The following is an 11,406-nucleotide window of genomic DNA, read 5'->3' on the forward strand; positions in this document are numbered from 1 at the left end:
AAATAAAATAAGCCTAAAAAATAAGAGAGTTGCTACAAGAAAGCTCCCAATATAACACTAAATGCATGAATAGTGCCAAGGTAGATAAGTACTGGAAAGCAAATAAAAAATTAAAACAAAATAATTAAAAAGTCGAAACGGCACGGAAGTTTCTCTTATACTCTTTGCTTTCTCCCTCTTCTTTGCTTTTCTCCCTCCTATGTGTCGCTAATTCATCCCCCGCACAGCTTCACAAAAACAAATAAATAAAACTTCTCTTCTCCAGCACTAACATCGATTCGTCCGTCCACAACATTGCAACATTTCTCTTCTCTTGGGTAAAATATGTGTGTAACTGATCTGTAAACATTTTTTTGGACAATCCGAAAGTATCTTCTTTGCATTTTATCTTTATTTGTATGTGTATACTTTAGTCTTTCTACAACTTAAAAAATTTAAAAAAAAATGCAGAGCAGTAACCCTGGCCAAGATTTGCAGTGTTTTTTTTCTTAAAGAAATTATTTTTATGTACATTTTCAAATTTTTCTTAAAGATTTACACTATTGAATAAAAGTCATGCGCACAAGAAGACAAAACAAGAAAATGAAGTGCATTATAAAGTTTTTTTTAGTTTCAATTTTTCAAGTTGCATTACATTTAGCTTAACTTCTTTGCCTCAAGAAATTCTTATATTTTCAGTTGCCAAAAAAATGTTTTTTTATTCATTTTGCTTATTCAAACATGGATTGGTGTTGTTGCAGTAGGCATGCAAAATTTATCTTTTTGCTACAAATGAATTCATTGATGCCTGAAGTGTTCAACCCTAATCTCTAGCACCAACTTCGCCAACACTACCAACACTTGAACGTAAATATAGCACCATCAGAGTGGAAGTTGTGATGGAGGGATGCTGTAGTTATTTTGTCTTTATGAAGTAGTTTCAACTTTCATTTTCTGTCGCTAGTCATGGGTTTCCAAAAGCTCTTGGGGTTGTGAAATCATTTTGATGTCGACCATGATTTCTTTTATTGAGTTGAGTTAAATTGAGATATATTATTATTTTGAGATTTAAAAAATTTAAATTATTTATTATATTTTGTGTTGAGATTTAAAAAAATTATAATGATAAATTGAAATGAATTTACTTACCAATCGTGCTTATGTAAGTGTTAGGAATTATCTAGATAAAATGGTAAAATGGAGTACTGAAGTTTTATGTAAGGCTAAAATGGAGTTTTCAGACTGCGGTTTCGTGCTTCTCGTGCCTCTGCCGTTCGTGCGTTCTAGCATTTTTCAAAAAATAAAAATAAAAATCCTCCGTCCTAAAAGGAAGAATAAAAAGCAAAGAAAACTGGCCTAATCGAATCATGCACCGTTTAAAAGAAGCTCAACGCGTCAAGATAGGGTCTAGGGACTCCATTTCTCGCTTCTGAATCAACTTTACCTCTTCGGATTTCGCAGATTTCTCTCATAAACCAGCCAAAGCAACGCTCGCGATTCTTTCATCTCATTTCAGGTACCTTTTTTTTTTTTTAATCTCTTTCATTATCCTTTTTCGTATTTATACTATTGTATCCAATAATCACTGGTTACTGTATGGATGTCATATCCTTTTGGACTGTTATGGTTATCTGCTATTTAATCTGTTTGGCAGCCTAGAAAATTTTACACGTGAAACGGAGAAAGTTTGGGATTACTGTCTTTCCTCTTTAGGGTTTTTTTTTTTTTTTTTTCTTAATATCGGTTTTAGATTTTACAGATGCATATTTGAAATTAGAATTCTCCATCACCTATTACTTTCCTGTATTTTCTGAGGAGCCAGCCAAACTGAGGAACTTATTCGTCGGCCTTTGTTTTTCACGGTTTTTTCTCTTCATACCTTTAACAAGGTAAAGGCTATCACGAAGTTGACGAAGTTGGTGATTTGGGTCACACATTAAGTGATTTTTTCGTGAGCCTCGGCTTTCCAAACCGCTTCTCTTAACTGGATCATTCTCCGGTTATTAGGGTTGTGCTCTAGGTTCCCTTTTTATTTTTATTTTTATAAGTAGGTTCGCTTTTATTAGTCTTCCATGTATTTTTGCCTGTAAATTTTCTTTTTGCTGGGTTACTCAGTTTTAATATAGTTTAATGTTCTGGGGATTTGCTTTAATCGTTTGAAACCCGGTAAAACAGCCAAGAAAGAACAAAAACACCTCCATTTAGCTGAAGCAAATTTGAGCCCGACTCTTAAGCTTTGATTTTGGTTCCAAGTTTACTCTTTTTCTTTTGGTTTAATAATTTCCGTGAGTTTTCTGTTTATTCTAAGGGTGGCTGCCAAATTTGATGGAACTATATATTGAAAACTTTAGTTTGGCTGCCAGGGATTTGAGATTTTATTAATTGGTTTTAAATTTTAAGTTGTAATTGGGGTTGTGTGATATGTCTCTATTTCTTAAGTTGCTGTCCTGCTCTATTGAACAAAAAATGTTGGATAAATGTGAAGCCGATAATAGTATATTCAATCCCAAATACTTTTCGAATTATTTACTTTTAATTCCTGAGCTAAATTTGTGCTGTAGTTTGTTGGGGAAACCCAGCGCCTCGTATTGTATTTCTCTTTTATTAAGGTTGTTTCTGTATCAGCTGAACGTATTTTCTTGGAAAACATATTCATCTCTTGACCTGTTTGAGAAGAGGAAAAAGAGAGGTCAACAGAAAAGGAAGCCGATAATAGTATATTCAATCCCAAATACATTCGAATTATTTACTTTTAATTCCTGAGCTAAATTTGTGCTGTAGTTTGTTGGGGAAACCCAGCGCCTCCTTTTGTATTTCTCTTTTATTAAGGTTGTTTTTGTATCAGCTGAATGTATTTTCTTGGAAAACATATTCATCTGTTGACCTGTTTGAGAAGGGGAAAAAGAGAGGTCAACAGAAAAGGAAGCTGATAATAGTATATTCAATCCCAAATACTTTTCGAATTATTTACTTTTAATTCCTGAGCTAAATTTGTGCTGTAGTTTGTTGGGGAAACCCAGCGCCTCCTATTGTATTTCTCTTTTTATTAAGGTTGTTTTTGTATCAGCTGAACGTATTTTCTTGGAAAACATATTCATCTCTTGACCTGTTTGAGAAGGGGAAAAAGAGAGGTCAACAGAACAGGATCCTTCAACGTCGATCATCTTCATCCTTCGTTTTCCTCCATTACCCCTACATCAAAGGTAACTATTTTCTGCGAACTAACTCAACTTTATACAAGGGTCAGTATAAGTTTATCATCGATGAAGTTTTTCTGTTTGAATTATCATATAGGATAGCCACTTGTATCTGTTCTAGTTGATGTTGTTTCATGCATTTCTAAGTGTAATGTTTTTTTGTTTTCTCTTATCAGCCATGACTGAAGAATCAGGTATGTTTATGGTTCCCCAAACAGTTGGAAGCGTTCTTTGTTGCAGATGCGGCATTCCAATGGCACCAAATGCTGCCAATATGTGTGTCAAGTGTTTGCGCTCCGAAGTTGACATCACGGAAGGTCTTCAGAAGCATGTAATCATAATCCATTGCCCTGAGTGTGACAGCTACTTGCAGCCACCGAGAACTTGGCTCAAAGCCCAATTGGAATCGAAGGAGCTGTTGACATTCTGCGTAAAGAGGCTGAAGAATTTGAATAAAGTAAGATTGGTGCATGCGGAGTTCATTTGGACCGAACCCCATTCCAAGAGGATCAAGGTCAGATTGAAAGTTCAGAAAGAGGTTCTTAACGGAGCAATACTTGAACAATCGTATGTGGTCGAGTATGTTCAGCAAGAACATATGTGTGAACCCTGTTCAAGGATTCAGGCCAATCCAGACCAGTGGGTTGCAGCCGTGCAACTGCGCCAACATGTTTCTCACAGGCGTACTTTCTTTTACTTGGAGCAGCTGATTCTGAAGCACAATGCTGCTGCCTCTTCCATAAAGATCAAGCAGATGGATCAAGGGATCGACTTCTTTTTCTCGAACCGGAGTCATGGTGTGAAGTTTGTGGAGTTCGTTGGTAAAGTTGCTCCAATTAGGAGTCGCAATGACAAACAGCTTGTTTCCCATGATACTAAGAGCAATAACTACAATTACAAGTACACTTTCTCTGTTGAAATCTGTCCGATATGTCGTGAGGATTTGATCTGTTTGCCTCCAAAGGTTGCAGCTAGTTTGGGAAATCTAGGTCCTCTTGTGATTTGCACCAAAGTCACCAACAGCATTGCTTTGCTTGACCCTTTCACCTTAAGGATCAGTTTCTTGGATGCTGATCAGTATTGGAGGGTGCCATTCAAATCTCTATCCACTAGCAGGCAACTAGTGGAGTATATAGTGTTAGATGTGGAGATTGTTTCTTCTGAAGTTAACGTTGGTGGCTCCAAGTATTTCTTAGCTGATGCACAAGTGGCTCGTGTATCAGATTTTGGGAAAAATGATACAATTTTCTCCATAAGAACGCATCTGGGCCATCTTTTGAACCCTGGGGATTATGCCCTTGGTTACGACTTATATGGAGCTAACAGTAATGATGGTGAGCTAGAGAAGCACAAGGGTCTGATCCTCCCAGAGGCAATTCTGATAAAGAAGAGCTACGAAGAGAAGCGCCAGAAGAAGCGCGGGAAGCCTCGTGCATGGAAGCTTAAATCCCTTGACATGGAAGTTGATGATAGGAAGGGAAGAGCTGAGCATGAGAAGATGAACACCGAGTATGAACACTTCTTGAAAGATTTGGAGGAGAACCCTGAAATGAGGTTTAATATATCATTGTACCGTAATAGAGATTACCAGCCATCAGAGATGACGTCTGTGGCTGATGGAGATGACTTGCCTTCTGTTCCACTGGAAGAGTTGCTTGCTGATCTCGAACTAAGTGAAGAGGAGGAAGGTGAGAGTCATAGCATGATGGAGTGATGAGAAGCTTTTGCTCTTAAAACAAATTTTCCTTCCTCTGAACTTTTATCGTATAAGTAGCTTTTGCTCTTAAACATGTTTTGTCTTGTCTTCATTTGCATTGTCTTTTTTTTCTTTGCATTGTTGGTCAGGGTCGCTTGTTTTTCAGTAACTAAATTATATTTTTGCAGTAGATGGTTTTTTCCCTGTTTTGTTCCCCTTCTCTATTGTAATGGCCGTTATGTTTTAATGTTGTAAGTTGATTTATTCTTGATAGTCATGTTTTGGGATTGTTGGATATGATGGAAGTATAAATGCAATGTTTTAAATGAAATAAACCATAGAAGTTGGCTCTTTATAGAAGTTTGCTTTTATATGAAGTACATTATTTTGTAGGTCAATTCATTCATATTTCTCAAGAAACCATAGAAAGATCATATCATATCTTATTGTTTACCTGCACTAATACTATTCATCTGGGCTGGGTTTTTTCTTGGTCCGGTCCGGAAGGATAATCGGGTTCCGGTTGCTATTTTCGGCCCGGGTTATACCCTGGCCGAAAACCAGATCACCCTACGCGAAAACCCGGTACCTGGGTTTCTTTTAAAAATTGATCCTAGTATCAAAACGACGCCATTTGAGAGTTAAAATCACTTGCCCTGTTTGATCTCTCTCTCTCTCTCTCTGAAACCCTAGCCTCCTGGCACTCTTCCTTTGTCGATACTGAAGCTTCGTTGCCTCGTGGCCGATCACTCTGTTGCTCCGTCGTCGACTTCAAGAACCCAAGGTTAGTCTCTCTCTCTCTCTCTCTCTCTCTCTCTCTCTCTCTGTGTTGGAGCTTTTATAACTGATGGATTCTTGTATATCTCTTAGCTTGTGTTCGAAGAGTGTTGGATTGGTAGATGTTATATGTCTTTTTGATTCTAGCTTGGTTTGTTCTCTGCATTTTACTTTGATTTGGGTCTGTTTTGTTCTCTGTGCTGCCTATTGTTTTGTTCAATTTCTTTCCTAAACAGATTATAATTTTTCTATAATATTTGAGAGTTATCGCTGCTAGCATTTTTTTTCCCAGGTTTTGGTGTGTTGGATGACTTGTTATGTCTGGCAGTGTTACTCAGATTATTGGTTTCGTTCCTTTTTGTTTTGTCTAATCTAACTCGGATTGGGCTTTTATTTCCTTTTTATTTTGTTTTGTCAATTGCAAAATTGGTTGGACTAGATTGGGCTGCTGGAATCTGAATTGGATGTTGTGTATGTATGATTGGCGTTTGGGCAAACTATGGGGTTTTTTGTTGTTATTGTGGTGCTGTTAGGGTTCTGATAAGATGAGAAAACATTTTGTTTGTTCGCATAGACTTCCTATGAAATTATTAACCCACAAATATAAAGTTTGGAGCCATTTTTGTATACCATCTTGTGTACCTGGGCTATGCCTTTTCTATTAATAGCATTGTGTACTTATACAAAAAAATAAAGTTTGGAACCATTTGCACTTGAACAAAGAAGATGTACCTATGAAATAATTAGTATTTAGAAACAAAAATTGGGTTTGTTGACAGAATAAAAAATATAATTCACTAAAACAAGACTAAGCATGCATACCATCAAAGTTGTTGTGAAAGGCCTAAATCTAAAAGCATGTTTAATTTTCCAACGTCTAGGGGTACTCTTTGAAATGTTTAGTTCCTAAATCCAAACTTTGCAGATGTTTGCACTTGAACAGGGTGGATGGGATAGAACCTGTGAAAAGGTTACCATTTAGAAGTAAATATTGGGGTTTGCTTGCTAGAGAGAGAGAGAGAGAGAGAGAGAGATTGTCCATCGAAATTATTTGTCCACAAATCTAGAATTTGTAGCTGTTTGCACTTGAACAAAGATGATGAGATTGTCCCTGTGAAAAAATTACCATTTAGAAAAAATTATTGGAGTTTGCAAACCAACTAAAGATTATAATCGAGCTATCAAGACTAAATAAACCTGCAAAGTTGTTTTGACTAAGGTTTAAATCTGTAAGCTTTGTTAAGTTCTCCATTTCTGGGAGTTCATCTGAGAAATTTTTAGGAGCGACAAAAAAAATATCGTAAAGTTGGGAAGCTAATTAAACAAATATGTTGGCACTCCACCTAATATCATATTACTTCAAAGTTCAATAAATTGCAAGTGTAGACATGTTGAAGAAAACGAAAGGCATTGAACAGAAAACTCATTTGATTATTGGTTTTAACCCCCAGGGGTTGGCTCAAGTGGTGAAGGCCTTGGGCTTGGGGGTATGCTCCCCCTAAGTCTTAAGGTTCAAATTCTCTTGGGTGCAAACAATCTCTAGAGGCCATCGGACTGGGGGATTTTCCTCTTGAATTACTTGAGGTGCACTTGCGGGAAACTCATTGTTGAGGGCCTCTGCATCCCTGGGATTAGTCATGACGCTGTTCTTGGACACTCGGTGCCAATTAAAAAAAAAAAAAAATTATTGGTTTTGCTGCTGTCTTTATCTTAAAATGTTCTTTTTTTAATTATTATTTGTCATAATATATGATGGTGGTCAGCCCACTTTGCCAATTTGTCATATTACTCAGATTATTAGTTTGGCTGCTGTCTTTATCTTAAAAACTTGTATGTTCTTTTTTTAATTATTATTTGCCATAATATATGGTGGTGGTCAGCCCACTTTGCCAATCTGTCGTGTGTTTGTTTTTATTTCCTGCTTTTCTTTGGTTTGTAAGTTTGTAACTCCATTTTAATAGCAACCCAATTGCACTTTAATAGATGGAAGAAGATACTATGAGTTGTAATGTTGGTACACCAACAGCCTAGGGGGTTGGTGGTGACTCCTCCTATTTCAGTGGATGTAGAGGAGCATGGGAGTCTTCTAACCCCTTCATCCACATATACACAACACCCTACCGGTTACATTCCACCTTTACCCCAGAAATCCAAAAAAGCACCTAGCAATCAATCGGTGGTATGTGAACACTTTACTAGAGTGGAACCTATTGACCATGATAGCCTAAAAGCTCAGTGCAATTATTGCGCTACGCTATTCAATTGCCATTACAAGAATGACACTTCATACATGATGCGCCACCTCTAGAATGCGTGTGAATCCTCTCCTCTTAGAATTAAAGGAGTTGGAAAAAGTCAAACTTTGAGCGCTAAAAGGGATGCAGAGGGAAGAGTGTGTAGCCTACAAGGACTAGTGAAATATGATGCAGAAAAACGTAGGGTGTCAACCGCTAAGTTTTTATTAGGTGTGAATTGCCTTTTAGGCTTGTGGAGCACAATGGGTTTATTTAGTTTGTAGCTGATTTGGAGTCCCCAACCACTTTACGAAGGGATTGTGTTAAACTGTATAACGAAGAGAAGATATAGTTAAAAAAGTTGTTAGATGGTCAAAAAATTTATCTTACCACCGATACTTGGATATCAGTGCAAAATGTGAACTGCATGTGCATTTTCGCACAATTTATTGATTGCATAAAAAAATACTCAAAAGTTATGCCAAATTCCTGACCATAGGGCCGAAACTATTGGGAGGTTATTAGAATTGAGATTGCATGAATGGGGGTATTGATAAGATTTTGACCATTACAGTTGATAATGCCTCCTATAATGATGTTGCTGTTGATTACATGAGGAGAATAATTGCATGAACTTCATTTTGTTGACTCGTGTATTTTCTTTCGAAGTTCATCAATGAAGATTGATACATCCAATCCTTTGGTACATTTTTCGAAAAATATTTCATTTGACGTTTTTTTTATGGGTGTATTAAAGCACTAAAATTTTCACCTCACTTGATATTTCTTTTTGTAGCCCGTCTTTCTAAGAGGAGAAAGTATCTACTTAAGGGACTGATCAGTGTTGAGTCTAGCACAATTAATGGTGTGTTTAAAGTAACCAAGAGTATCACTGTGGAATATTTCATTTGACGTTTTTTTTATGGCTGTATTAAAGCACTAAAATTTTCACCTCACTTGATATTTCTTTTTGTAGCCCGGCTTTCTAAGAGGAGAAAGTATCTACTTAAGGGACTGATCAGTGTTGAGTCTAGCACAATTAATGGTGTGTTTGAAGTAACCAAGAGTATCACTGTGGACATTCTAAACAGTGAGGGCAGTGTAGTTAATGCTACCATAGCTAAAGTTAGTTCCAATGACAATGATCAAACCAGTAAAGTTAGATCTTGATTGTTTCAATCACCTTCTCATTGCTGTTAGAAGCTGTTTTTGCCTTTTGCTTTATTGATGATTCTAATGCAATATTGTGCTTGATTACAATGGATTGAAACATAAACCAATTCCTAACACTCTTCCAGAACCAGCTCTACTTTCTTCGCTGAGACCCCTGAGTGAGTTCAGTCTGCTGCGGTTAAGCTCCAAAAGGTGCACAAGAGTTACAGGACTCGCAACCTTGCACATTGTGCAGTGGTTGTGGAGCAGCTATGGTTAGTTTCTCGTAGCATTATCTAATGTGAATTCTTTTATGTTCTTTAGTTCTGAATTTTGAGAACTTGATTCGATGAGTAGGAGGAAAGCATTGGACTTTGCTGCTCTAAAGCAGGTTCTGTGTCATTCTTTGATGTTGAGAAACCAGAAACCGCTGTTTCAAGGTGGGTGAGGGCAAATAATACAGCAGCCAAGGCCCACGGTGCTTGTACACCATAAGAATTCCAAGCTTCTGCATAACGTGATTTTATATCTTCTTGATCTGCTGGAGAATTATTTCGATATTGATTAAGAAGAATTACTAATAGAAAAATTAAGAAGGCTAAGAAATCAAGAGATTAATTACTGAGTGCAGGTGGGAAAGGGTTTGTCCAAGTAGAAGTATGAGAAGGCTCAAAAACTGGCGCTGCAATACTGGGTTAATGGCTGCCACTTCAAGATCAAGGCCATGGATTTTCCTGCAAGACCATGGACATGGAGCAGCCTGGCCTTCAACATAGCTTGAGAAGTAGTAGTACTGAAAAGATTTCTAAACCTTGTGTGAAGCCGGGAATGGGAATTAAAAGAAAACTGAGAAGATTGGTGTTTAAAGGGTACGAGTGCGAGGGTGAAATAAAACATCATGATGTATGGTTTATGCCATTAGTTACTGTGGATTACAGTTGGAGATGTGGGCTGATGCCGGTGGCAACCTGGATGACATGTGAACAACAAATGCAAAATCACCGAATTTGCTGTGGATTAAAAGAAAAGCGTTCAATGCTGTGGCTACTGCAGTTTCAAGTGCCGCTGCTCATATGAGATTGATGGATTGTTGGTTGATTCATGTATAGGAATAGTATTCAAGAACTCTTGAACCCCTCGTAGAGAAGGGCCCTATACACACCACCTTTAATGTAGAACTTTTCTTTGTTGCCAATTTGTAATGTACTATTTCTTCAAGCTGTATGCTGCTTTGATGCTTGCTGCTGTTCCTTCTGTTTGCTGCCTGGATGTTTGTTGCTGCTGTTGTGGCTAGCCATGTTGTCATGCTATTCATTTCTATGGAGCCATGTATTACTTCATTGTTATTAATAGAATATTTTGTGTTTTGTAATGTCATGTATAAATATTAAACAATGTAATATGTAGTGGATTGCATTGTGTTGCATGCATTTTACATGATGAATATTGGATTTTTCTTTTGTTTTACATGCATTTATTTAAAAGGGTAATTAGTTGTTTCTAGCATTAGTTATTTTTTATATAAAATTTAGTTTTCCATTTTGATATATTTTTATTACTATGGACCATGTTCAATACATTAATGTATTATGCATGCTTTTCAACATTATTTTTTTTCTTAAAGTAATCTAATACATAGTCTTTTATATATATTAAAAAAAAACCCGAAACCTGGATTCCCGAGTATTAAAACCCGGTTTCGAGTATCTGAACCCGGGAAAGTAGGATTAGGAAGAGTGACATATCACAAATTTTGTACTTTTTAATTCCCAACTTTTTCCGTAAAATTCTGAAAATATATGATCGTAGATTTTATTTTCAAACCCAATTTTTTCAATTTACAAGTGAAGGAAATGTACATGTGCAATATTTTAGAGGCAATTGTACTCATTATTTAGTAACCATTATTTATCTTATCATTTAAAAATTTAGCTATCAAGTTCTTCGACCCAATGACAATTAATTTGACACGAGTATACTCCAAGTTTCATGATCATGGGTTGTGGAAAGAAAATATTTATAGAGGTAACTTGCGGGACATTCTCCTGAAAGGTCTTTAGGTCCGTTACACTTGGACATTACAACATCTTCACATTGACTACTCAGAAGTTGCACGTTAATCTCAATTAACACAGATATTGGAGGGATCATCACCTAGCATTCTAGCTGGGAGACTCATCTGATATTAGGTTGAAACACGGTCTCACATCCAAGTTAGTAGTTATTTGTTTCCTTCAAATGCCATATAAAGTACATTTGAACTTTAAATTGGTAACTGTTTCCACAATTCTAGCTTTCAACATGTCCGTAGAAAGCAATGCATATGCCAATTCATATCTCCAAAACCCAGATTTAAGGAGGTAAGCATTGT

At 36.7% G+C, this 11,406-nt stretch overlaps 1 protein-coding gene and 1 long non-coding RNA gene across 5 annotated transcripts; both read left to right on the forward strand.

The window, feature by feature from the left end:
- The first annotated feature begins 1,191 nt into the window (after positions 1-1,191).
- On the forward strand, positions 1,192-5,207 carry LOC121254187 (60S ribosomal export protein NMD3-like). 4 transcript variants are annotated; one of them, XR_005938587.1, is made up of 6 exons: positions 1,316-1,495; positions 2,605-2,694; positions 2,825-2,914; positions 3,047-3,182; positions 3,353-4,950; positions 4,983-5,207. XR_005938587.1 is itself a non-coding variant. In XM_041154146.1 (5 exons), the coding sequence occupies exon 5, from the start codon at positions 3,355-3,357 to the stop codon at positions 4,888-4,890; it is 1,536 nt and encodes a 511-aa protein (XP_041010080.1). In that variant the 5' UTR covers positions 1,316-1,495; positions 2,605-2,694; positions 2,825-2,914; positions 3,047-3,182; positions 3,353-3,354; the 3' UTR covers positions 4,891-5,042. The 4 variants fall into 4 exon arrangements, 1 of the variants encoding a protein (XP_041010080.1); XR_005938588.1 differs by lacking the exon at positions 2,825-2,914; XM_041154146.1 differs by having other exon boundaries at positions 3,353-5,042.
- Positions 5,208-8,787: 3,580 nt separating this feature from the next.
- Positions 8,788-10,435, forward strand: LOC121254188. Its single transcript, XR_005938590.1, has 2 exons — positions 8,788-9,310; positions 9,393-10,435. It is a non-coding gene; the product is annotated as an uncharacterized LOC121254188 (long non-coding RNA).
- Positions 10,436-11,406: the final 971 nt, after the last annotated feature.

Source organism: Juglans microcarpa x Juglans regia, chromosome 3D (genome assembly GCF_004785595.1).
Source record: "Juglans microcarpa x Juglans regia isolate MS1-56 chromosome 3D, Jm3101_v1.0, whole genome shotgun sequence".
Lineage (NCBI taxonomy): Eukaryota > Viridiplantae > Streptophyta > Magnoliopsida > Fagales > Juglandaceae > Juglans > Juglans microcarpa x Juglans regia.